The sequence below is a fragment of the Marmota marmota genome, unplaced genomic scaffold (genome assembly GCF_001458135.2).
Source record: "Marmota marmota marmota unplaced genomic scaffold, marMar, whole genome shotgun sequence".
NCBI lineage: Eukaryota > Metazoa > Chordata > Mammalia > Rodentia > Sciuridae > Marmota > Marmota marmota.
In genome coordinates this window covers 10,861,868-10,887,872 of record NW_026000205.1, presented here as the reverse complement: position 1 = coordinate 10,887,872, position 26,005 = coordinate 10,861,868, and the positions used below count along the sequence as shown (strand labels likewise).

The following is a 26,005-nucleotide window of genomic DNA, read 5'->3' as shown; positions in this document are numbered from 1 at the left end:
AGTCTCTTCTGGGAACCCCAAAGTCCTCCAGGATTTTTCTGTCACAGCTTGGATGGTTCTGCCTGTTCATTCTCTTCAGTTTATTTACTTATTTTACATTTATTTTTATTTATTTGTTGAACCCAGGACCTGCTAGAAATGCTAAAATATATAAAATAATAATAATAATAATAATACTGAGCTCCACCCCAGCCTTTTTCATTTGAGACAGTCTGGTTAAATTGCCCAGGCTGACCTAGAACTTAACAATCCTCCTGCCTCCGCCTCCTGAGTAGCTGGGATTACAGGTGTGAGCCACCACATCTGGGTCCCCTTCACAGCCTTGAGCATCCTGAGCTGTCAATGCTTTATCTTCTGTGGACTTATATGTTCATTTTCAGTGCTGAGCTAGGTTCTGTCTCTAGTTAGAACTTAGAAAATTGTTGGTAAATAAATGAGAGAAAATAATTTCATGAGGAGTGTTCAAAATCCTCAATCCCAGTTCAGAAGTTAGAGAACTGATGTAGAACAGAACCGAATTTCTGGTAAGGTACAGGGAGCCCCTGGATGTATCAGGTGACCCCCTTTAGTTTCCAGACAGCGGGAAAGGGAAGTCACAGGAAATGATTTATTTAAAAAAAAAAAAAAAGGTGTTTTAATGCCTGATACACCTGAATAGAGCTTCTGACTATATCAGCTTTGGGTCTCTGAAGATCAGAGAGGTAAAGCCTCCTTCCTGCCTGAGGATGCACAGCCTAGACCTTTATTTTGTCCTTACCTATTGACTCTGCTGACTTCCCTACACCCTCCAGAGCAGGACAATCACAGCCACCCCTTCCCCTGCTTCCTCAGACAGCTGCTGTGATTTGAATAACCAAGCACGCTGTTGGATGTCCGGTGGTGACTGATTTGCCTGACAAACAATGCTCAACTCCTTCTTCCTGCCAGTCCTGGAGCCATGTTTCTCTCCTCTCACCATCCCCCAGAGATGCCTAGGCTCTTTTCCCCTTGCTTGATCCTCTGGGAGTTTTGTCTGTCCCCGAGGGTGCAGAGTACCCTCAGGAACCTGATCTAAAAGAAGGGGGATGAATGACAGGCCTAGGGTCGAGATTACTAGAGCCAGCAAAGTCTGCTCCCTGGGCTTGTCTCAAAATTTGCATAAAAAAGAGGTTCCTCCCCCACATCCCTCCCTTCCCACCTGGGATAGTGGTCCTGGGCTGAGGTCTGACAGCAGGTGGAGGAGGAAACTCTGCTTGTGAGCAACCACCTCTCCATTCCTGAGGTGATGCCTCGTGTCTTCCTGGTCAGGAGTCGGCGTCCACAACCACCTAACTGGGGCCACCTGCCTGACCAGCTCCGAGGAGATGCCTATATTCCAGGTGGGCCCCTCACTGAGCCTGGGGATGAGGGGCAGGGGAAGAGGCAAGGCATCACCACCGGCTTTCTCTCTTCAGACTGCAGCAGCCTGGCCGGGCTACCGGCACATCAGTCTTCCCGCCTTGGGGACCCCTGGGCAGCGGTGAGTCTGCGGCTGACCCTCAGGCCCCAGGTGTTTTGCCCCTTCCAAAAGCTGACAGCCCCTTACTCCTGGGCCTGTTTACACATGCCCTTCAGCCTCAAGACCTGTTTTCCCTGCTGGGAATGCCATTCCTGTCCTAGAAAGAGTTCAGTTAGGTCTCAATGAAGCCCCATATTCCTCGGGTAGGCAGCCGCAGATGTGCTCCAGATACCTCTACGTCCAGTGGGGCAGAGAAGGATCCCAGCAAAAGTGTGGATGGTGATTAATTTTTATGCCAGAACATGGAACAAGGTGATAAGAGCAGGATGGGGGATAAGGGTTACTGGGCCCTCTCAGAAGGGGTATTTCAGCTGTGCATGCAAGGGAAGAAGGAAAGCACTAGCCAGAATGCAAATGTGATCAAGGTTAGTTCACTATTTATTCTGAGCCAGGTGCTAAGCACTTAACAGTAGTAAGACAAAAATCCACACTGTAATCAATTTTTATTTCTGATTGGTGCTGAGGACAAACAATAAAACTAGAAAAATATGTGTTAGTATGTTGGAGGATGATACTTGCTATGGAGAAATGTCAAGCAAGGCAAGCATGATGGGGTTTGGTTAGGAAAGGCCCTGGAAAGAAGGTGGCATGTGTTTGCACTGATCAGACTCCAGCCTTCCTCATCCTGCATTCTGAGTTCTTTGTAAGTATTTTTATGCCAAGTATGGGCAGGGTCCAGATGGAGGGGCTAATTTCTGCATCCCCTTGGCAGCCCATGCAGGGAACCCTGGCCTCTGCTCCCAGGAGCCCTGGGACACTTGGCTGCCCTCTCTGCCCCAAGGCCTTCCCACTGCAGCGCATGCTGACACGACACCTCAAGTGCCACAGTCCAGCTCGCCGCCATGTGTGCCGCTGCTGTGGCAAAGGCTTTCACGATGCCTTCGATCTCAAGCGCCACATGAGGACTCACACTGGTGAGTTGTGGCAAGGACTGTGAGGGGCTTCTGGACCAGTTGGGATGGTGATGGTGCCCTGGATGTGGAATTTCCAGTGTCTGTGTACATAGGGCAGGGACACAGATAACAGGAGGCCTGAGACTTGATGTACCTCAGACCCCAGCAAATGGGTATAAGGTGATGCCATGGTAGTGGAGACAAGATGGACGCTGGCTACAGAACTCAGGTCCTAAATCGCAGGGTGCAAAGGAACATCTGCCACCATCTTCCCCAGGGGAAGGAATTTTCTAGTGAGGGACAGTGGTCACAGGGGTTTGGCCCATGTTTGTACTGGGTGGTGGGTAGCAAATGGGTCATAAATAGAAGTTTGATGAGTTTGGGATAGGGGCAGGAAATGCTCAATTTTGGAGAGGAAGGTGGCAAACCTTTAGTCAGAAGGCCATTTCCCTGCCCGACTCTGCACCCCTTCTTCACAGGAATCCGGCCATTCCGTTGTGGAGCTTGTGGTAAAGCATTTACCCAGCGATGCTCCCTGGAAGCACACCTTGCCAAGGTGCACGGGCAGCCGGCCAGCTATGCTTACCGTGAGCGCAGGGAGAAGCTGCACGTGTGTGAGGACTGTGGCTTCACCAGTTCACGGCCCGATGCCTATGCACAGCACCGCACCCTGCATGGGGCCACCTGAGACTGTACCAGCATCCTACCCATGAAGCAAATAAACACAGGAAACAAACAAACAAACAGAACCTGGCATTTATTAGGAGAAAGAGAGAGGGGTCACTCGGTCCAGCGGTGGCCACAGTGTGGGGCAGTACATACATAATACAGGCGCATGGCATCCTGGTAGAAAGGATAATTGGTTAGAAGGGTCTGGAGCCTCCAGAGCACAGCATAGGACCCTCCATCCAGCAGGGCCTCATCCCAAAAGAACAGCCAAGGAAACTTTCCCAATATTAATGATCCAATCCAGGATTCAGGGAAGGGCAAGATCACCCCGATATTTATATCTCCACCCATAGGGAAAGACCAAGCCCCAGGTTCCCAGGAAACTTCCCCCCCAACTCACTTCGGCCCGGGCACTATGTGACTGGAAGAACACCGCCTCCTTGTGGCCGCACCTGAAGGAAAGGCCCAGTCACCCAGTTTAATACACCTTTCCCACCTCTCTCCACCACCCAGTAGGACAAGCCATGCTCCCGCCCCATTGCTAGCTGCGAACTCACTTCTGGCATGGATGGTCCTCGGTCCGTGGTAACGTGGGGTCCTGGGACACATCAGCAATGATCTGGGTCAGTTCGCTGCAGGAATGGGGAGGTGAATAAATAAGCTCAGTCCCGGACTCCCAAGACAACACCCTTGCTTGCCCCAATCCCTGGTCACGACACTCACTCCACTTCGTGCGTGATTTTGTTGACGTAGATGCAGCTGTTATCGGCTTCCTGCTGATAATCACAATTCCGGCACTGTGAAAGGGCGAGTGTGGAGGGTCACCAAGAGACTAGGGGTCACCAATAGGAATGGGAGGGCAGGGAGATTCCCGGAGGGGATGACTACGGGCCGGATGGACAAGAAAGTGATAGGAGGTGAGATCAATACACTTCGGGAGCGAATAGGAAGTGTGTGTCACACTGAGTAGCATGCTGCCACGAGGGGATCCAGTGGGGCGGCTGGAGGCCACGGGGAGGCCTGCGAGCTCGCACTCACCGCATAAAGCAGAATGCGGTTCTCCTTGTCTTCCTTGGGGTACAACATGTTGTTACTGTAGGGAGGAGGAAGTCAGAGGTCAGCCCTTGAGCAAGTCCTTGCTCCCCTTCCGCACCTGCTTCCCTTCTCACCATTCCTGGCAGAATCGAATGCCCACGAAGCCCGGTTCGTAGGTCCCATCTGGTTCCATAGCGACGAACTGCCTGTCAAGCCTTCCGCACTTGCTCCGCCGCGCTACAGGTCGCGGGAAGGGTCAGGCCAAGCAGCGGCGCCAAAGAGGGACGGAGCCGCGCACGTGTATAAGCTGACGGTAGCCCTGTGCTCGGCTCTCTCCACGCTTAGGTTTGGCTGATTGCTTCCCTTGATTTAATTTTTTAAAAATATTCTATGGTAATTGCTTCCAATTTCGGCACTTCGCCTCCCCATTTTACAGAATGGGATGGATATAGTGCAAAATCCGGGAATATGATGCACAAAGTGACCCCCTAGGTGCTGGACATAAATAGAAGCAGCCATTACTCTCTGTTTGGATCCACGCCAGTGCACACGCGCCACGCTTACCCTTCGCGGACCGGGATAACTCCTGCCAGTTCTTCCTCCCAGCTTCAGCTTAGGCCCGAACCGGCCGTTTCCGGTGTGGCCATTGGAAGAATTGTGAACTATGGAAGGCCTCTCGGGATTGGCTGGGTCTAAGAAGAGGGCGAGTCCTTTTCCCGGCAGTGGAGAAGGGACGGCGGCGATTGGTGGATCCTAAAAGTGAGAGCGCGTGGATTGGTCTGGTCCGGGAGTGGGGGCGGGGCTGGTATCCCAGAAGCAGCGGCGGCGGAGCCGGCGTGAGACGGCTGTATCGGGCTGCGGGCCACTGCAAGGCGCGGCGAAATGGAGGTGGCGGGAATATCGGCGCCCACAGTGACCGTTTTCATTAGCAGCTCCCTCAACAGTTTCCGCTCTGAGAAGCGGTACAGTCGGAGTCTCACCATCGCTGAGTTTAAGGTGTGACTGGGGGGCGGGGCCTAGAGGGGTGGGGCAAAAAATGCGGGGTTTCCCGAAGGTGGGGAGGGGCCTGAATGTAAGGGGCGGGGCTAGAGATTTCTGAGGTTGGGGAGCCTGGAGACCCGGCCTATGCAGATGGGGCTAGAGAGAATCTGAGATTGCAGAGAGTAGGGGCGAGGCCAGAGAAAAACCCGATGCTCCAGAAGGCAGGAGCTAGAGTAGAGGAGGTGGGGCCGGGAAGGCCCCTCAGAACCTCCTAGGCCCTGGATGGTCTTTTAGAGAAGCCGGGATAGGGTGATGGTTGCTAATAGTAGGCGGAGCCTCAGGGCAGATGATGGGGTCACTGACACCCTTTCTCCTCATCCCCGCAGTGTAAACTGGAGCTGGTGGTGGGCAGCCCTGCTTCCTGCATGGAACTGGAGCTGTATGGAGTTGATGACAAATTCTACAGCAAGTTGGATCAGGAGGATGCATTGCTGGGCTCCTATCCTGTAGATGACGGCTGCCGCATCCATGTGAGGCCACCCAGCTGGAATCCCATACCTCATTTACTCAACAAATATTTGCTGTGCTTGCCCTGTGTAATAACCCATATAGGCCCTGCCCTCATGGCATCCCCAGTCCAGCACAGATAGACACCAATAGATAGTGACAGTCCAGAGTAGTCTGTGCTAGGATAGTAAAAGCTTAGGGAACTGGGGGTAGAAGTTTTACTTGACTCCACCTGGAGGTTTCAGAAAGAGCTTTCTGGAAGAAGGGACATTTGAGGAGACCTAAAGATGAGCAAAGAGGTAGAAGGGGCATGCCCAAGTAGATGGAAAAAAGTGTACAGAGTTCTAGAGCATGAGGTGAGCCTCTGTGAGCAATGAGGCTAGACAGGTTGGGAGAAGCTAGAATGCAGAGGACCTCTTTGTGCCTACATTGTTCTTTCTCTGCTTAGCATTCACCTCTCCCACCTCAGTCTTTACCTGGCACATTGTTCCTTAGACATCCCAGGTGAACTCCACTTTAGGGCCTTTGCATGTGCTATATTATATTTATTATATTTTCTTCATGAATAATTCTCTATATGTCCACATGGCTTCCCCCTTTCTTCTTATGTTTACTTAAAATGTCATCTTTTGCTGGGCAAAGTGGCATGTGCCTATAATCCCAGCAACTCTGGTTGCTGAAGCAGGAGGATCACAAGTTTGAAGATAGCCTCAGCAATTTAGTGAGGCCCCTAAGCAACTTAGTGAGGCTCTGCCTCAAAATTAAAAAATAAAAAGGGGCTGGGGGTTAGCTCAGTGGTGAAGTGCCCCTGGGTTCAATCCCCAGTACCAAAAAAAAAAAAAAGTCACATTTCAAGTGACACCTTCACCTGCCTAAATATAAAATTATAATTTCATCCCTTCCCCCCTTTTTGTTCTTTATTTTAGATTTTTTTATTTCAACACAGGGGCTTACTGGCTTTGAACTTGGAATCCTCCTCCCTCAGCCTCCCAAGTTTGCTTGGATTACAGATATATTGTCATTGCATCTGAGTATATTTTAAATTTTTGCTCATAGCTCTTATCACTCTCTGACATACTCTGGATTTTTCTCATTGGTCTGGTTTATTTTGTGTCTCCCTGATTTGAGTGTCCAGGAGAGTGGAAATTTTCATCACTCTGTTTCACTGCTGTGTCCTCAGCATCTGGAACAATGCCTGGCACAGAGGATACTCAGTGAATCACTGTTGGATGATGAGTTGACTCTACAAAATAAGACCAAGAGGTCAAGTGCAGGACGCATACCTATATCCCAGAAACTTGGTAGGCTGAGGCAGGAGGATTGCAAGTTCAAGGCCAACCTCAGCAACTTAGCAAGACCCTTGGAAACTTAGTAAGGCCCTCCCCCAAAATAAAAAATAAGAACTGGTAAAGCAGGAGTGCTTCACCAGTACACCCCCCCCAAAAAAAAAGACCAAGAAGATGGTATAATTATCCTCATTTTGCAGAGGACAAAACTCAACTTCAGGATGAAATATACTTTCTTAAGCATGAACTATTGATAGAATTTTTCATTTTGTCTGCACGACTCTAGAAGTTCATGTGTCCAGAGTACTGGTTCTTTATTTTCTGTCCTTTGTTATTCAATAATTGAACATCTGTATTGTGCCAGGAGTATAGCTGTGAGTCATATCTGAGGAGGTCCCTGTTTTAGCTGTGTCTAGTGTGTGAGGTAGATGTTAGCCAAATGATCACAGGAGCAAATATGAAAGGTAAGTTTTAACTGAGGGCCTTGCAGGAGATCATGGAGCTGGGAGACCCTATACTGGGGTATCTGACCTATCATGAGGTCTGGGAGGATTCCTGGAGCGGGTGCTGTTTGATCAGAGACCTACAGAAAAGGGAGAGTTAACCAAAAAGGGGAAAAGGTGCTCTGGCAGGAGGACATAGCACATGCAAGCACCCTGCAGTGGGAGGGAGCACAGTGGGTGCCGGACTGTGGGTGAAGAAAGTGGAAACTGGGAAGGAGTCAGCCTAAGGGCCCTGCTCTGACTCAGGTTTTCACGAGCTCCCTTGGGCTGCAGGTGAGGAACAGACTGGGGGACAGGAGGAGCAGGGACACCAGGAGGAGGATACTGTAAGAGTCAAGATGAAGTGATGGGCAGGACTAGCAGTTGTGAGTCAGGACTCTGCTGGGCCCACAGAACTGAGACTTGGGGCTGACCAGCAGCTACAGCTGAGGGATGCAAGTGGGGTCAGTCATGGGTGGCAGCACCCTCAATCAGGAGGGCTTCACACCCATGTGGTACATCCCAGGCTATTCAAGGACAGTGTCCCAGGGTTGGAACCTCTGGGAATTTTGTTTTTTTCCTAAAATTCCTTTTCTGTTGGTAAATATCAGCTACATGCACTGCTTAAAATGACAGTTTTTCAAACTTTAAAAAAATTCATGACCTAGGGAATAGAAATTCTTAGCGATCCTAGACTCGGAGGTAAGGACCATTTTTATTTTGCCGTGTTAGCCTAGTGGTTCAGACTAAACACTTTAGGATTGTCCTTGATCCCTTTCTTTCCCCACTCTTTTCCCCACTCCCAATCTGTCACAAACCCTGTTGGCTCCACCTACAAAATCATCCCGAATCTAAATTCTTCCCCTACTCCCACTGCACCCACCTTGATCCAGCCTTCACCCCTCCCTCCTGGATATCCCAACCCCTCCCCTGGCCTCATTGCTCCCATCCCTACCCCAACAGTCTGCAGCAGAGGGAGCCTATGAACCCCTGATCCATATGAGAGCCATCTCTGCACCACAATGCAGGTAAAACCCAAAGTCTACAGTGATCTGTTATCTTGCCCATTCTCCCACTAGCTCCCTTCACCGCACCCACACCAACTTCTCCTCCTCCAGAAGGTCAAGGATGTATCTGCTTCTGGTTTTCACACCTGCTGTTCCTTCTCATCCTTTAGGCTTTGGCTCAGACATCCCCTCCTTTTGAAAGCCTGCCCGGCCACCTTCCCATGCTCCTTATCTTCTTTGTTGTATTTTTGTCTTTCGCCCTGGCCATCAAGTAGTGTTTAGTCCATGTCTCTATTTGTTTGTTTACGGCTGGGTCCCCCAGCACAGCAGAATAAGCACTGCCTGCGGGCACGGGTTGTCTCTTTTTATACCATGTTCCCAGTGCCCAGCTCAGGACCTCCTGGGTACCTTTGGAGGAGCTCCATAAGCAATGAGTGGGTAAACACTTGGAATAGCTCAAGAAGAGGTGTTCTGGAGATGGGGGCCATCCTGCGAGGGTCCCAGAGTCCCAGAGAGGATAGATGTACTGCCTAGAGGGCTATGAGCCAGGTCTGATCTCTGCCAGTTAGATTCATTGACTTCAGGGCTATCAGTGATATGGGTGCTAGTGTGTAGGGTACATCTCGGGGCAGATCCAGCCTCCAGGGTTTTGGATGGCGAGGAGAAAGGAGAGATGGCCAGTGTAGATATCTACTCTTGTCCCTTCTGCTGGGCTCAGGAGAGGGGAGATAGCTGGGATAAAGGTGAAGGTGTCTTTTTCAAATCAGGAAAAACTTGAGTGTGTAGAGTGCTCTAGCATGCAGCTGTACCCCAGCATCCCAGGCCTTCCTGGCTAGACTGATTCCTGCTGACCTTCCTCTCCTCACCACAGGTCATTGACCACAGTGGTGCCCGCCTTGGAGAGTATGAGGACGTGTCCAAAGTGGAAAAATTCGAGCTCTCTCAAGAAGCCTATGACCAGAGGCAAGGTACAGAACACATGGGATGGGATGGATGAGGGTGTGTGGTAAGAAGCCAGGTAGGACTGAGAGGACCATCACAGGGAGGTCAGAAATCAGGCAGAGGGCTTGGGAAGATGGAGGAAGGGGTGAGGTTCATTGTGGGTACATATGAGGGCATGGGACTGTGGGTACATGATTAAGGTGAACAGGGCATGGGGTAGGAATGGGGACTCCTAAGTATGTGAGGGGAAGCAAATGAGGGCCTAGGAAGATGAAGGGGGCCTTTGGGGAATGCAGGAGAATGGTTTGTGGGGAGCATTCAGGGCCAGATGGAGGCATGGGGTGGGGCAGATGGGGTATAAGGACAGAATCTAGTGGGCTGTGGAGAGGACAGAATGGCAGTCAGTTCAGGCTTCTGCTGATGGGTCAGAATGTGTGGTGGGAAGGAAGGGGGCTTGCAGCGACTGGCTGAAGGTGAACCTAAGACTGGAGGGATATGTAAGAAGATGGGCACACACGTTACAGGGCACACACCTGTAATCCCAGTGACCCGGGAGGCTGAGTCAGGAGGATTGCAAGTTTGAGGACAATCTCAGCAACTTAGTCAGAACCTGTCTCAAAAAATAAAAAAGGCTGGGATGTGGCTCAGTGGTAAAGCAGTGCCCCTGGGTTACTTCCTCAGTACAAAAAAAAAAAAAAGATGGGGTCATGTGAAGGACTGGAGGCTGGTTGCATCCCTTTAGTTTCTAGATTGTAAGGAGACCCCAGGAGTCACGGGAAAAAATCAAAGCTATGGTGGGAGACTTATGGAGCTTGGGGACAGCTCTCTGACACCTAGAAGAAATACTCCATGAATATGGAATATTCTAGCCCCTTGTGGCTGGATGTTATCTGAAGAGGTCAGAGACACATCCCCAGAGATCAGGTCTGACCCTGTCCCCCACCCTGCCCACAGACACAGTTCGCTCCTTCCTGAAGCGCAGCAAGGTAGGCCGATACAATGAAGAGGAGCGAGCACAGCAAGAAGCCGAGACCACCCAGCGCCTTACAGAGGAGAAGGCACAAGCCAGCACCATTTCTGTGGGCAGCCGCTGTGAGGTGCGGGCACCTGGACAGGCCAGTCGCCGGGGCACTGTCATGTATGTAGGTATGTGGCTCACAGGATTCCTGATCCCAAGATACCATTCATTAATTCAGTTGAGTCTCTGAGACCTTATGCTTTGTCCTGAGGTTGGCAATGCCAGGGCCTTGGCATTCAAGGAAATTCCAATTCCAGCTGACAGTGACAACCCAGAGCGTTGATGGTGGAAAAGTGAGAGGCGCAGATAAAATTCATGGATCGTACAACTCGCTCATTAAGTATATAGTTCACTAGTTTTTAGTATGTTCAGAGAATTGTGCCACATCGCTAGTTGTCAATTTTGGAATATTTCTGTTACCCTCACAGGATATCCTAAAACCATTATCAGCCTTTCCCCATTTCTGAAGCCTTACCTCCCCAGCCCTAGCCAACCACTAATCTACATTCTATCTCTGTAGATTTGCCTATTCTGGTTGTTTTCTATGAAAGGAATCCTAAATATGCAGTCCTTGGCTGTATTCACATATTGTTTTCAAGGTTCATCCGTATTGTGCATGTATCAGTATTTTGCATTATATAGATATACCATGTTTTATTTGTTCATTCATCAGTTGATGGACATTTGGGTCTTTTCCACTCTTTGGCTATTATGAATAATACTGTATGAACATTCTCATATGGTAAGCTTTTGCATGGACATGTTCTCATTTCTCTATACCTAAGAGGAGAATTTGCCTCACATATAATTCTTTGCTTAACCTTTGGAGGAATTGCCAGCCTATTTCCCAAAGCAGCTGCACCATTTTACATTTCCACCAGCAAGGTTCCAATTTCTTCATATTTTCATCCACACAATTGTTATCTGACATTTTTATTCTAGGTATTCTGGTGGGTGTGAAGTAGAACATCATGTTTTTGATTTGTATCTTTTTGATAGCTAATAATGTTGAGCATCATTTCATGTCTTCTTGACCATTAGTGTATTTTCTTTGGAGAAATGTCTACTCAGATCCTTTGCCCAATTTTTAATTGGGTTGTGTTGTTTTTTGTTGTTGATTGTGCATAATTTGCTAGGATTTCCCTAACCAGGTACCACACATAGAGTGGTTAAAACATCAGAAGTTGATTTCTTAAGAGTTCTGGAGCCTAGCAACCCAAGGTCAAATGTCAGTGTTTATTCTGAGGCCTCTCAGAGCTGTGGCAGTGCCATCCCATCTTAAGTTTTGTGTGTCTGGGGGAATGGAGATTGAACTAAGGGCACTCTGCTACTGAGTCACATCCCCAATCCTTTTTAGTTTGTTTTGAGAAAAAGTCTTGCTGAGGCCTCCCTTGAACTTGAAGTTCTGCCTCAGCCTCTCGAGCCACTGAGATCACAGATGTGTACCACCAAACCCAGCCCCCTTAGGTTTTACAAAGACCTCTTCATGCCTGGTACCATGGTGCACACTTGTAATTCCAGCAGCTTGGGAGGCTGAGGCAGGAGGATCACCAGTTCAAAGCCAGCCTCAGCAACTTAGGCCCTAAGAACTTAGTAAAACCCTGTCTCTAAATGAAATTTTAAGAAAAGGAGCCAGGGTTGTGGCTCAGTGGTTAAGCACCCCTGGGTTCAATCCTGGTAGATTTGCCTAAGTAAATCTATCCAAAAACTCTTGGCTGAGGGAATAGGGGGCAGGGTGGGAGCTAGGAGATCAGCAAAGCTGCAATTATCTTGGTCTGACAGGAGATAAAGGTGGTCCTGGGTGGAAGCAATCAAAGTAGCAAGGAGTGGTTTTCACCAGGACAGGCTTTCCTTGATGAGCAAGCACAGATTCCAGGTGAGATGTGTCCAGAGGTTTCATCAGAATTTCTCTTCTGGGCAGGACTCACAGATTTCAAGCCCGGCTACTGGATTGGTGTCCGCTATGATGAGCCATTAGGGAAAAACGATGGCAGGTAACAAGTGTTCCATTGAGACATCTGTGTATGTGTGTCTGGGAATGCATATGTGAACATGTATGTGTAATTTCACGCATGCTGCTGAGTGAGCCTGTTATAATGTCATACTGCATTTTGAGTGGGAGCCACATGGGATTCTTTGACCACTGCTTCCCCATCATGTTCTGCAGTGTGAATGGGAAACGCTACTTCGAATGCCAGCCCAAGTATGGAGCCTTCGTCAAGCCATCGGTTGTGACAGTGGGGGATTTCCCAGAGGAAGACTATGGGTTGGACGAGATGTGACACCCAGGGAAGGGCATCTCCCTGTTCCAGCTCCTGTCTCAGCCACTCATTGCCCTTCTCTACGTGTGTACCCCTGGCCCTCTGCTCCTGACCTCATTTTAATTTTATTCACCTTTTCCCCTCCCATTGATTTTAGAGATTTGTACATTAAATGCATCAGAAACCTGGGAAGTATGTGGAAGTGGCATGAAGAAGCTGGGTAAATGAGGATTAAATAAGGACCTAGGCAAAGCAGAGTTTGAGTAGGGTGAGACTTTATTTATTTATTTCTTTACTGGAGTGCTCTACCACTGAGATACATCCACAGACCTTATTTTTTATCTGAGACACAGGTTCTCACTAAGTTGCTTAGGGCCTTGCTAAATTGCTGAGGCTAGCCTTGTAACTTGTGATCCTCCTGCCTCAGCCTCCCAGGTCACTCAGATTTCAGGCACACATTGGCACCCAGCAAGTCTTTATCCTTCGAGTGATAGCAAAAGGCCTGTGAAATGATTGCTGTTTGTCCTTTGCTATTCAATATAATGTTCTGCAATTTAAACAGAGTCTTCAAATAATAGTAGCTTAAACAGGATGAGAGTTTAATTATTTTTCATTTAAAGTCTCATGCAGCCACACATGGCAGGAAGATTGCAGTTCAAAACCAGTCTCAGNTTTAGGATATCCTGTGAGGGTAACAGAAATATTCCAAAATTGACAACTAGCGATGTGGCACAATTCTCTGAACATACTAAAAACTAGTGAACTATATACTTAATGAGCGAGTTGTACGATCCATGAATTTTATCTGCGCCTCTCACTTTTCCACCATCAACGCTCTGGGTTGTCACTGTCAGCTGGAATTGGAATTTCCTTGAATGCCAAGGCCCTGGCATTGCCAACCTCAGGACAAAGCATAAGGTCTCAGAGACTCAACTGAATTAATGAATGGTATCTTGGGATCAGGAATCCTGTGAGCCACATACCTACATACATGACAGTGCCCCTGCGACTGGCCTGTCCAGGTGCCCGCACCTCACAGCGGCTGCCCACAGAAAAAAAAAGTTTCATGAAATCAAGAGTTTATATATTAATCTCCCCACACTACTTCAGGGCTGCTTTCCATCTCCTTGTGTCTTGCTCTCCCATCTACTCATGATTCCTACCTCATCTGCTACAACCAGGAGGAAGAATAGAAGGGGAGGGGAGATCTTTGCCTTTAAGGAAGATGTACAACTACAAACTATCCTTAATTCATTGATCAGAATTTTTCTACATTACTACATGTGACACTGCAAAGGAGTCTGGGAAGTGTAGTCTTTGTTCAGGGCACCATGTTTCCAGCCAGCTATCAAAAGTTCCTGTAGGGGTTGTGGCTCAGTGGTAGAGTGCTTGCCTAGCAGTAGAGGCCCCAGGCTCAATCTTCAGCACCACATAAAAACAAATAAATAGAGGTATTGTGTTCAACTAAAAGGATATTTTTTAAAAAGCAGGGAGAGGGTGCTGTGGTACATATCTGTAATCCCAGCACCTTGGGAGGCTGAGGCAGGAGTTCAAAGCCACAGGGAAGCACTGATCAACTCAATGAGACCCTGTCTCTAAATAAAAATACAAAATAGGGCTGGGGATGTGGCTCAGTGGTCAAGTGCGGGAGTTAAATCCAAGGTACCAAAAAAAAAAAAAGCAGGGAGACAGAAAGGACAATGAGAGCCAACAAGTGGTCTTGTCACAGTCCCTGTGGGTGGAGGCTTTACCTGTTCACTTAATATTTTAAAGAAAAGAATCCACATACTAAAAGTGACATGAAGCCTATCCTCATAGCATTACAGAGCATGTGACATGCATGTGCAATCAGTGTGTTCTGGGGAGCCTGAATTTTACTATGCATGTGTCTGCAGGTGCAGTGATAACCCTTCATTAGTTTCTGGGAGGGATCCTTCATAGGATGACTATTAATTAGGCAGCTTATTTATTGCAATTACTTAATTATAACTTCTGGAGAAAGGGAAAGCAGCAGCAGGGACAACTACAGTTAAAAAGAATGAAGTTGAACTGCCTGCAGGCTGAGGAGATCCTTGAGAAGCTGTTCACATCTCACATAAAGCCTGATGTTACTCTGATGCCTGTCACAGTAAGATAGAGGACACCCCAAATACCTGGACGCTCCCTCAAACACAGGACAGCCTATAGACTATGACTAGACAACAGAGTTCACGTGCAAAACAGTGTGTACAAATTTCCACACACACTATGGAGTCACACACATGCACACAGAAAACACTCAAGAGACTGACATCAAACACTTGCAAGGGATAGACAGACATACATATCTATACTTGCACCCACACAGAGAGACCAATAAAGTTATCCATCTACAAAAAACAAAGTTACTTTAGAAAAGGACTCCAAGACTTAGAACCCTTTCCTGTCAAGGAATTGTCAAAGCATTGGAGAAGGTAACCCCAGCTTCCCAACCAGCACCACAAGCAAGTTCAGCTAGTGTGTCCAGCAGAATAAGAATCAGCACTGAGGATCTGAGACTCACTTTAAAATTGGGTATCAGGGGCTGGGGTTGTGGCTCAGTGGTGGAGCACTCGCCTAGCACATGCGAAGCCTGGGTTCAATCCTCAGCACCACATAAAAATAAATAAAATAAAGATATTGTGTCCAACTACAACTAAAAAATAAATATTAAAAAAAAACTGGGTGTCAGAGTACATCTCCAGATGATGAAGCCAAAAGTGTGGGAAGCCATCCATGAAGCTACTTGAGTGGTCCTTTACTCGGTACTGAGCCATGGAGGACTTATGTCCTTTCTTGAGAATGATCCCAGTTTTCCCATGTGTAGACTGCCCAAGGCGTGAGATCTCTGTCCCTGTTCTAGTAGTAGGATAGCTCTCCTAGCTCCTCCATAATTGGGCATTGGATCTGGACAGCCCATCTCCTGCCTTATTTGGCAAATAACATTCTATGAAAAACCTTTGATGTTCCCCCACATAAATAAAGCAAGCGCGGGCTCCAGATCTCTCTCTGTCTAGTGTGGAAGCTGGATCACTAATATCGGAGAGCCGTCCTACCCCTGCTTTCTAAAGTTACTTCCTGTGTCCTGTGGTTTCTTTGCCATTTTCTCTTTCTTAGCTTTTATTTCACAGCCAGCTCACTGCACCAAGAGGGACCCCAATTCCGTTGCCTGTGCAGGACGTGGGCAAGACAAATAAGGGGCAAGAGAATCATGTGCTCCCCATAACTGCACTGACCACCCAAAATCATACCTCTGAGCTCCAGGTAAGGTTCACAAGCATGCAGATCTGCCAAACTGAGGTGGAAGATCTGGACAATCTTCCAAGGTGTGCTTTAACACCTTCCAGTTTTCAACATGGTAAACTGGCAATGGATGGGATCATGCAGATAATTTCCAAATTGGAAACCTAGACATGCTATATGAAAGCTTGGATCATAATTAGAGATTAGAGACTCACTTTACAGAATGACCTGATGCTTACACTTTACTGATATTAGGGTGCCCACAGAGAAGGGGGAATGGTGATCAATGTGTAGGCATAAGGGCTGGGGTGTGTAGTTCAGTAGTAAACACTTGCCTAGCATGTGCAAGGCCCCAAGTTCCATCTCCAACACCACAAAAAAGTGTTGGCATGACACCAGATACTACAACAAATAACCTCTATGTGCTCAGTCCAATGCAGGTGTTCTCAGTGATTGCTAGTAACTTCCATGTGGTTATTCACACTTCCAGGACCTATCAATGGCTTCACAATTTCTGGGGATTTTCAAAATTGTCAACTTTGTGCTGGCAAATGGGAGAAGACAGTGTGAAGTTTTACCATATTCTTAAAAAAAAAAAAAACCTGCCCTAGAAATGATCTATACATTTTAACTTCTCATATCGATGAGCATTCATCAATCCAGCAGATCCCACATATGAAAAGTGTGCCTTGGAACATATTCCTGTGCTAGGCAGCCTCCTTTCATTCACTTTTATTTAAAAAAACTTTAAAAGACATGCCTTTTAAATGGTGCACGCCTGTAATCCCAGTGGCTTGGGAAGCTGAGGGATGATCCAGAGTTCAAAGCCAGCCTCAGCAAAAGCAAGGCACTAAGCAACTCAGTGAGACCCTGTCTCTAAATAAGATACAAAAGAGGGCTGGGGATGTGGCTCAGTGGCTGAGTGTTCAATCACCAGTACCAAAAATATAAAAAATAACAAAAAAAAAGTAAACGGCTGGGTATATAGCTCAGTGCTTGCCTAGCATGTGCAAGGCCCTGAGTTCAATCCCCAATACCTAAAAAAAGACCATGGACTTTATCCCTTAACTATGGTCTAGGGTCACTAGATCCAAAACCTCAAGGGGAAGCAGCAGAAAGGAGTTATGGATTTTCTTCTAACAGATCCACTAACTCTTCCTCCTGCAACAGTTACCCATGCCTGCCCACCCTCCCCTCTTTGAGAGCAAAGTGAACCTTGCTTGATTTCATAAACCCTGAGCATAAACCCAGTGCAGATGGAAGACTGAACATCAACATAATTTCCCCACATTTTTTTTAATCACAGTTTTGAGGCCCCACAGTATATTATATCTGATGCTGGAAACACACCCGTGAATTAGACACAGCCTTTGCCTGGTAGTTTAAAAAAACAGATAATTACTGACCATTTTTGTTTTTTAGTAAATTCTATATTAATAAGGTTGTGGGCATGGAGCAAAGAGGAATAAAATCACCAAATCTGCTAGGTAGTGTGGGGGGATGCATTTCAATAAAAATATCGATCATTTTAGGTCTGTAGTAATCCTTTTGGTTATTCATGCTGATCAGAAACCTGATCCCTGTGATAAAGTAATAGTGAAAGCTGCTTTTGTTTGGTAGCTGAGTCAAATTTAAGGATTCACATGGTAACAATAGTCCTTGTGTTGATTTCTGCCATTTACCAAGCAGGGATAACTGAGTTGCTAAAGAGAGGTGGTAATAGCTTTAGTGAGGAAGAGTTCACCTTAGTCTGACACCAACTACCCAGGTTCAAACCTGAGGTGAGTGAATGAATATGTATGTATTCCTCCTGCATGACCAATAATAGCACTTGATACAGGAGACAGGAACCTTTGACACAATGACAACAGAAAAGAAATCAGGCAAGGCTTTAAATGGGATGAGAAAAATGTTCAGGCTGCCTCCCCAGGCCCAAACAATGGAGGAGGCCAGCCTTTTCTCATATTTTTCCACTGTCACAAGTATAATCTTTTTTGGATGTTGATAGACCTTTATTTATATGTGGTGCTAAGAATCGAACTCAGTGCCTCACACATGCTAGGCAAGTGCTCTACCACTGAACCACTACCCCAGCCCACAAGTATAATTTTTCCATTAGTCAGGAATATGATAATTTTTGAAAGGAATTTCTTCCATGTGGAAAATGAGGTCTGCACTCACTCACTGGTCGATTTGATTTAGTGTAGGCGCAGGCAAGAGACCCTGTCCTAAAATAAAAGGGCTGGAATGTATCTTAGAGGTAGAGAACTCCTGGGTTCAATCCCTACTAACACACACATACACAAAAGGTGGGGTGTGGAGGCACGTCCCACAGACTTAGTGGGGAAGGGTATGGGAAGATATTAGCAGATAACAGATTATGAATTAAACTTGAGAGTTTATCCGCCCCTTTGTCCCTGTGGTGGTCCCTGTTGTAAGAACTAAGTGAGCTAATGTAAGTGCCTGGCCGCTAGGTAAATGCTTACGATTAAGTATTAGCTGTACTTATATGTATGGCAACGTGGTAACATATCATAGTGCACGGTAAACGTGCTGATTTCATTTCATCTTCACAGCGGCCCGCCCCAGTTTCTTCACATTTACCTTTCCCACCCTCCTGATGGGTCCACTTTGGAAAGGATTCCCACGGGTTACCAGGATGGCCCTTGCCTCCCAAGTGCCTGCAAGGGGGTGTCCTTAGCTTCAGCCCAAAACGCTCAGCCACCACGAGGGGGCAGCAGCGCACCGCCCAGCCGCTGCCCGTGAGCCGTGCACATTGTGGGGCCCGCAGTCTCTCCGGCGGCCTGGGCCGGGACTCCAGTTTAGCGAGCGAACTTCATTCCCAGAGAGCCATGCGACATCTCAACCTCTTCTAGCTCAAAGAGGAGAAGTCTCCCCCAACTTCCAGAGACGCTAGGGGTGGGTGGTGGGTGGAGAGATTCGGCTGCGTGCCGGACGGCGCAGGCGCAGAGGGCCCACGGAACCCTGTGGAGCCGAGTACGGAGGCACCAACGTCCTGGAGGCGGCGCTACAACTGACTTTCTGGCCGCAGTGAAAGGCGGCAGATGACCTCAATTTGCGGCCTTGAGCTTGCTGGGCCGCTTTCCTGTCCCCCTACTTTTCTTGCATCTCAGTAGCTTTCTCCGGCTTTTGCTCGACCCTCAAGCTGGTCAGTGCGCAAGAGGAACCGTTTTAGAGAGGAAAAAAAAGTCCCATTTCCTTTTTTTTTTATACTAGTAGTTTTATTATATGATTACTTATAATTTTAGCTGTATTAATATATTAAGAATCAGAAGTGAATGACATTTTATTTTACCAAGAACAATCCCAGTTGCGGCAGCATGTTCAGTGACTATCATTTAGTCCTGCAGCCACCACATGCCTATTTCAGATAATCAGGAAGTCATCATCCAAGCTTGACCCACATGATAGTTACCCCTACGGGCTCAGGCTGTATGACGTAGAAACAAGACACGTTTTCTTTTCCAGTAAATACTGCTTTTTGTCATACATCCCCCCAAGTAATCTTACTTATATAATGTACAAAATTGTAACTTTTTAGCCTTAAGAGTTGTCTCAAGTAGCTTTCATTTTGGAAAGTAATAAAGGCCTCAGACAGCAGCAAAATGATCCTCTGGACTTGGTACTTTTTAAAAAAATATTTGCTTTTTAGTTGTAGTTGGACACAATACCTTTATTTTATTTTTATGTGGTGCTGAGGATCGAACCCAGAGCCTTGCCAGCTAGGCCAGCGTTCTGCCCCTGAGCCACAACCCCAGCCCCTGGACTTGTACTTTTGAGTTTTCATTTTTGCTTAGAATAGCAATTTAAAAATTAAAACAAAATGATTCCCACATTATCCTCATGTAGGAAGTCTTTTTATGTTCACATTAACACAAGACAGAAATGTCAAATTGAGTACTTCCAAAGAAACTTTCCCGTTTGTTTCCTTTTTTATTAGCTCACCAATATCTCAGAAGCAGCCTGGGTCAATAAGACACAATTTCTTGCCGCTGGCTCTAGTCTTGCTTTCTATAACCTTCATCAACGACTTGAGCTTTTCCTTCAGCTTCTTCCTTTCATTCACTGGAATGAACCAAAGCCTCCTGTCCACACATTTGATCTTCATTTCTCCCTTCAGCTACTTTATCACTTACAAAGCCTGCTATTCTGTACTCTTGCTGAGTTTGACTGAATACTGGATGTCCTTCATACCTCTCTCAACAAGGATAATGGTGTATGGCTTCTTTGTTTCTGGGCTGCCACAGTATCCCTAAACATCTGCTCCAGCTGTGTGTGCCTTTATCTGATATCTGAACCTCTGTTAGTCAAAATCTGCTTACAGATTTCAGTTTGGGTCATATGTTCCAAATGCACTAATGAGATCTTCCTTCTTTGCAACCTGACCTTTAGAAACATTTACATTGAGTGGATTTGCAGGATTTCATCCAAGGTCTTTTTCCACGCTGCTGCGCCCAAACCTTGTTCTTGAAGCAGGCGATCTCAAAGCACTTACCTGCGCGCTTGAAGCGAACTACCACCAAGTAGGTCAGACAGATCTGGTTGGTGGGGTGAGGATGGACATATCGGCCACTCACGTGGTGGCTGGGAAATCAGGGCCCACCACACAGGCCCCATTTCCCTCTTGATTCTCCTTCACAGTGGAGACTTTTTAGAACAAGTTTTATTTATCTTGGTACTGGGGGTTGAACCCAGGGGCACTTTAACCACTTTACATACATCCCCATCCCCGCCCCTTTTGTGTGTGTGTGGGCACCAGGGATTGAACTCAGGAGCACTGGACCACTGAGCCGCATCCCCAGCCGTATTTTTTTATTTTATTTTTTAATTTTTATTTTTTTAGAGACAGAGTCTCAATGAGTTGCTTAATGTCTTGCCATTGTTGAGGCTGGATTTGAACTCGGGATCCTCCTATCTCAGCCTCTCTGGGATTCAGGCCAAGCCATCATGTCCGGCCCTTTTTTATTTTGAGACAGGGTCCCACTAAATTGTTGAGACTGGCCTTGAACTAACTTGAGATCCTCCTACCCCAGCTTGAGAGTTGCTGGAGTTACAAACTTGGACCACCTGGCCCAGCAAGAATGGGGCTTTCCAATACCCATGACCCAGTTTCAGTAATTGTCAACATATGGCCAACCTTATTTTGTTTATTCCTCCTAACCCCATTATTTAAATCAAATCTCAGGCAACATAACATCTCATCCAGATTTTATATGTATTTTTTTTTTCACCAGGGATTGAACCTACAGGCATTTAACCACTGAGTCACATCCCCAAACCATTTTTAATTTATTTTAAGACAGGGTCTTGCTAAATTGCTGAGACTGGCTTGAACTTGCTATCCTCCTGCCTCAGCCTCCTAAACTGTTGGGATTACAGCCCAGCTAAAATTGAAAAAGGCGAAGGAGACTTAAACATTGCCCTGCTAACTAGTTTTTTATTTCTTTATCTTAGCTTACTACAGGCAATTATGCTTAGAACAGAAGCCAAAGGGAAACTGTTCCCCAAAGCTCTGGTCCCTGGTGCCATGAGGATGCCAATGAACCTGAAGAACCAGATTTACTGCATAACTTTGGCCCTCAAGCCTGACTAAACATAAATGTGCATATCTTTACCAACCCTCCACCTTGGTTCTTCCACCATTTAATGCTTTGGTGGGTTTTTTTTGGGGGGGAGGACATCAAGGATTGAACTCAGGGGCACTCTACCACTAAGCCACATCCCCAGCCCTATTTTGTATTTTATTTAGAGACAGGGTCTCACTGAGTTGCTTAGCGCCTCGCTTTGCTGAGGTTGGCTTTGAACTCTCAATCCTCCAGTCTTAGCTTCCTGAGCCACTGGGATTACAGGCGTGTAACACCAAGCTCGGCTGCTTCTGTGGGTTTTGGAAAGGCAGAATGGCTGAGACAGAATGTAAACTAGTGGGTATAAAGAAGTCGAAGGAGACCCAGTGATGTTTGGCCTCAATAACTGGAAGAGATACTGTTGATTTAGGGAAGAGTGGGTTTGGGAGAAAGGTCAGAAGCTCAGTTTAGGATGTGTGAAGCCTGAGAACCTCCACTGCCCCAGGATGCAGGATGTAGGAGTCTGGAGTTCAGGGGCTGTGTTTGGGCTGAAGATGGAAATTTAGATGTTGATAGCCTCAAGACAGTAATTTATGGCTTGAGTGGGACAGACAGGAAGACCAAAACCTAAGGCTTGGGGATGCCCAGGATTAAGAAATCAAGGAGACAGTACAAATATAATGCACCAATAAAAAAAAAAAAATGGAAAAAATCAGGAAGACAGAACTAGAGAACGTGACTGTCCTGGATAGTGACTGTTATGAGAAAGTGCAATTAGTTCTGAGATCATAAAACTGACAGCCTCATCTAGTCTTAAGGAGGGGCACAGAGACAAAAGGAGGGCTCCAGGCAGTGGGCACAGCAGTGCAAAGGCCTGGCAGCAAGAAGTAACAGAGCCTAAGGACAAGACAGAGGACTAAAGCTGCTCTGTCTGCCAGGGAGGGGTGTGGTGAGAAGGAAATCCCGATTAGTCATCACCAAAAGATTTATCATCAGCTAAGCCCAGGTTTAGACCTGGTCCTGCCACCCTCTGTGACCCTGCCTTTCAGAGCCTCCATTTTCTCTCCTGTTACGTCTTGACTCATACAAAAAGCTTGCATAGCAGTTGCTTTGGCCTAGCCCCAGCAAGCCCTCAGGAAGGATTAGCTGCAACTGCAGCCTCGTGTTCTGTGATCTTGTTATTTGAACTATTATTGTATTAATTATATTATTGAAGAGTCATTGCATAAAGATAGTGGTTAAAGATACAGGCTATGGAGCCTAGCTATTTAGGTTTAACCTCAGTTTACTTATCTGTAAAATGGGGATAATAAATAGCATCCATCCTATAGGACTACTGTGAGAACAAGCTAATATACATGAAGTGCCATAGAAGAGTGCTTATCAGTTTGTGTGTTTGTTTTGGGGGGGGTGTCAGGGATTGAATTTAGGGGCACTCGGCCACTGAGTCACATCCCCAGCACTATTTTGTGTTATTTAAAGACAGGGTCTCACTGAGTTGCTCAGCACCTCACTATTGTTGAGGTTGGCTTTGAACTTGTTGTGATCCTCCTGTTTCAGCCTCCTCAGCCACTGGGATTACAGGCTTGTGCCGCGTCCGGCCAAGGGAGCCGAGTCCGGCGAGGGACGGCGAGGTTAAAAGACACACAGGACACCAAGGTTCTTCATCCAGGAGTCAATAATCTTTATTGCTAACACACCTTTTTTATACCCCAAGCAGCAGAAGTGGAAAACTACCCAAAAGCAGGAGGGAGGAGGGAGAAATTTAGTTTCAACATCTATTATTGTCAGGTACCGAAACCTCCCTTAACAATAAGTCCATCAGACCAGAAAAGGTCAAGGCATTCCCGTGGGATACATATGTCTCAGACGGACAAGCAGGAACAGAAAAACCGCAAGTTCGCCATGGCCTTGTGAGCTGGCCACACTGGCATGCAGAACAAACTAGTGGAGGTAGGGCTCCAGGGGCCAGGGTGGACCTGCTGCCAACAGGCTTGCACCACTGCACCTGGCCAGTTGTTTGTTTTTGTCAGTATTATTTAAGGATGAGCAAGAGTCAACCATCTGGGAGTCCAACTGGGCTCTAGGTTACAGGAACAGCATGGGCACACACAGGCTAACAGCTGTCATTTTCTATGTTTATCACTTAATTCGGATAGAAGTAGCAACTCATGCTCCCATTTCACAGATGAATTGATTGTTCAGAGGCATCAAATCAGTTTTTGGGTTGCACAGTTATTATAGGGTTGAGCCAAAATTCAAATTAAAACCTACCCAATCTTCAGGAGAGAGTCTAAGTGCCATATAGACTGCTGAGGAACCCAGAAAAATAACTGGGCACACATAAGTTGGAGGTCCAAATTGTAGGGCAAAAAGGCCTCTAAAGGCAACATCAGCCAGTAGCACTGGCCCATGCCAGTATTCCCAGAGACTCAGGAAGCTGAGGCAGGAGGATCCAAGTTCAATGCCAGCCTCTGTAATGTACAGAGGCCCTAAGCAATTTAGCCAGACCCTACTCAAAATAAAAAGTAAAAAGGGCCGGGAGCTGTGGCGCACACCTGTAATCCCAACGGCTCTGGAAACAGACAGGAGGATCCTGTGTTCAAAGCTAGTTTCAGAAAGGGCGAGGCGCTGAGCAACTGAGCCAGACCCTGTCTCTAAATAAAATATAAAATAGGACTGGGGATGTGCTCAGTGGTGGAGTGCACCTGAGTTCAATCTCCGGTACCAAAAATAACAACAACAACAACAAAAAACCCCAAAAAACAAAAAAAGGAGTGGGTGGGGATATAGCTCAGTAATAGAGCCCTCCTGGGTTCAATTCCCAGCTTAAAAAAAAAAAAAAAGGCATCAGCTGTAGTCTCAAACGTACCTTCAGGGTCCTTGGAACATATGTACTCAGAAAACTGGCTAAGGCCAAAGGACTTCCTGTATCCGAGCTTTCTTTAGAGACTGTCAGACTGAAGGCGACACTTTAGTGTCGTCCACGAAAAAAAAAAAAAATGGAGATCCACGGACTCGGCTGCAGAAGGCACGGGGTGACCACCATCTGGGATGCGGCAGGGGCCAGCAAAATCCAGTCTGCCTTAGCCCTCGCCACAGTTGCGAGTGTCTGTCCCCAGCTTGTAAGCCAAACAAAACTGGGGGCCTCTAGGTGCTGTTTGTCGCAAAAAAGTCAGGATAGGGGCTACTTGTTGAGTCTCTTTTGGAACGGACTGAACGAGTGAAGTCAGGCCTCGGGGCGAAAATTCACAGGACGCGGGGAAGGTTACCTTGGAGCTCCAGTTCGTTCCCGCTGAGCAGTGAGAGAAGGCTCAGCACCTGTCAGGGCGAGGTTCGAACCTCAGCACCGGAAACCTGCTGCGCTGAGTACTACGGGGCAGCCCGTTACGCTGGGGCGAGGCCGCCGCGCGCAGGCGCAGTTTTCAATGCCGGCTCTAGGACCGCGCGGATGACGCCCTGGCGCCTTGCAGTGTCTACGGCGAAAGCTGCGGCCTGAGTCATGGGCCCCGCCCTCCGGAGCCGGACGCAGCGGGAGGCCCGGGAGTAGCAGACCACAGACAACCCGACCTCCGGACGTGTAAGTGAGGCGGTGACCGCCGGGCCCAGACCCCCCACCCCCTGCATACCGCAATCCCGAGTTCAGCAGCCCCCAGACCCAGCAAGACCCTAAAGCCCCGGCTTCAGGGGCCCGAGGACCCATTATCTCAGATTCCAACCCCTAGGCCTGATCTATCCTCATTTTCCGGTCCAGCGGACTCCTCCCCATCCTCGGTCTCAGGATCTAAAATACAAGCCCATAGATTTGAGGTGCACCCCTTAAATTCTCCCTTGGGGCGTCCAGAACCACGGTCTAGGATCCATGCCCCCAGTTCCAGTGCGGATCTTGATGTCTCGGGCCTCTAGACTCTGACTTCGGACTCGAACCCTCAGACCCAGGGTGACTTTGTAGTCCCGTTGCCGAGAGTACCCAATTGCACAAAGCCACATTCGGAATTTCCTAAACCCTCGCCCCCGGTGGCCTCCTGGCCAAGGGTTCCCGATCCGCGAGCTCGACTCGCCGAAGACCCCCAGGTTCAATTCCGGGGCTCTGGATCTCAGATTCGAGCGCCCAGACACACCGGGTACCACTGCCACCACAAGGGGACGCCATCTGGAGATCTCGCGGCAGACCTGTGCCCACCCCCTTAAAGATGTCTATACACGCACTCAACCCAAAGTCCCTCAAGCTCGACAGGTACCTTTTAGACCCGGGGTTTCAATCCTGAGCCTTCTTCCTCCCTACCCCACCCAAACGAAAACCACCCTCTATCAGAAGCCCAGACCCCTAGCCGTAGGATCGGCCTCCACCCGAGGCCTCAGGTTCTTCTCCTAGGAACTGCAGCCGGAAATGCGTATTTTTGTGGGAGAGGGAGGACTCAAGGGCGAGGCAGCTACCTGACCCCCTTCTCCCCTTCAGGAGCCAGTCGCAGTCATGTTCCTGGTTAACTCGTTCTTGAAAGGCGGAGGCGGCGGCGGAGGAGGAGGAGGTGGTGGAGGCG

At 47.7% G+C, this 26,005-nt stretch overlaps 4 protein-coding genes and 1 pseudogene across 5 annotated transcripts in view; 3 read left to right on the top strand and 2 right to left on the bottom strand.

Moving 5' to 3' along the window:
• Window positions 1-1,146: 1,146 nt before the first annotated feature.
• Window positions 1,147-3,161, top strand: Ovol3 (ovo like zinc finger 3). The gene is made up of 3 exons (XM_048791205.1): window positions 1,147-1,498; window positions 2,250-2,451; window positions 2,910-3,161. The coding sequence occupies exons 1-3, from the start codon at window positions 1,265-1,267 to the stop codon at window positions 3,116-3,118; spliced, it is 645 nt and encodes a 214-aa protein (XP_048647162.1). The 5' UTR covers window positions 1,147-1,264; the 3' UTR covers window positions 3,119-3,161.
• A 7-nt stretch (window positions 3,162-3,168) lies between these two features.
• Window positions 3,169-4,788, bottom strand: Polr2i (RNA polymerase II subunit I). 2 transcript variants are annotated; one of them, XM_015497233.2, is made up of 7 exons: window positions 4,699-4,788; window positions 4,269-4,497; window positions 4,138-4,192; window positions 3,823-3,896; window positions 3,657-3,731; window positions 3,500-3,551; window positions 3,169-3,273 (listed from the first exon to the last, which is right to left on the bottom strand). In XM_015497233.2, the coding sequence occupies exons 2-7, from the start codon at window positions 4,325-4,327 to the stop codon at window positions 3,211-3,213; spliced, it is 378 nt and encodes a 125-aa protein (XP_015352719.1). In that variant the 5' UTR covers window positions 4,328-4,497; window positions 4,699-4,788; the 3' UTR covers window positions 3,169-3,210. The 2 variants fall into 2 exon arrangements, with proteins under 2 accessions (XP_015352719.1, XP_015352720.1); XM_015497234.2 differs by having other exon boundaries at window positions 4,269-4,371; window positions 4,699-4,717.
• A 150-nt stretch (window positions 4,789-4,938) lies between these two features.
• Window positions 4,939-12,875, top strand: Tbcb (tubulin folding cofactor B). The gene is made up of 6 exons (XM_015497217.2): window positions 4,939-5,130; window positions 5,502-5,645; window positions 9,269-9,365; window positions 10,294-10,485; window positions 12,279-12,351; window positions 12,525-12,875. Exons 1-6 carry the CDS (start codon window positions 5,017-5,019, stop codon window positions 12,637-12,639), a joined length of 735 nt encoding a protein of 244 aa, XP_015352703.1. The 5' UTR covers window positions 4,939-5,016; the 3' UTR covers window positions 12,640-12,875.
• A 6,737-nt stretch (window positions 12,876-19,612) lies between these two features.
• Window positions 19,613-20,492, bottom strand: LOC107151673 (annotated as a pseudogene).
• A 4,437-nt stretch (window positions 20,493-24,929) lies between these two features.
• The window catches only part of Capns1 (calpain small subunit 1), a 9,918-nt gene continuing 8,842 nt past the window's right edge, over window positions 24,930-26,005 (top strand). The window contains exons 1-2 of the mRNA XM_015497223.2: window positions 24,930-25,044; window positions 25,924-25,993. Coding sequence (XP_015352709.1) covers window positions 25,939-25,993 — 55 coding nt within the window. The 5' untranslated portion in view covers window positions 24,930-25,044; window positions 25,924-25,938. The remainder of the gene's footprint in view (window positions 25,045-25,923; window positions 25,994-26,005) is intronic.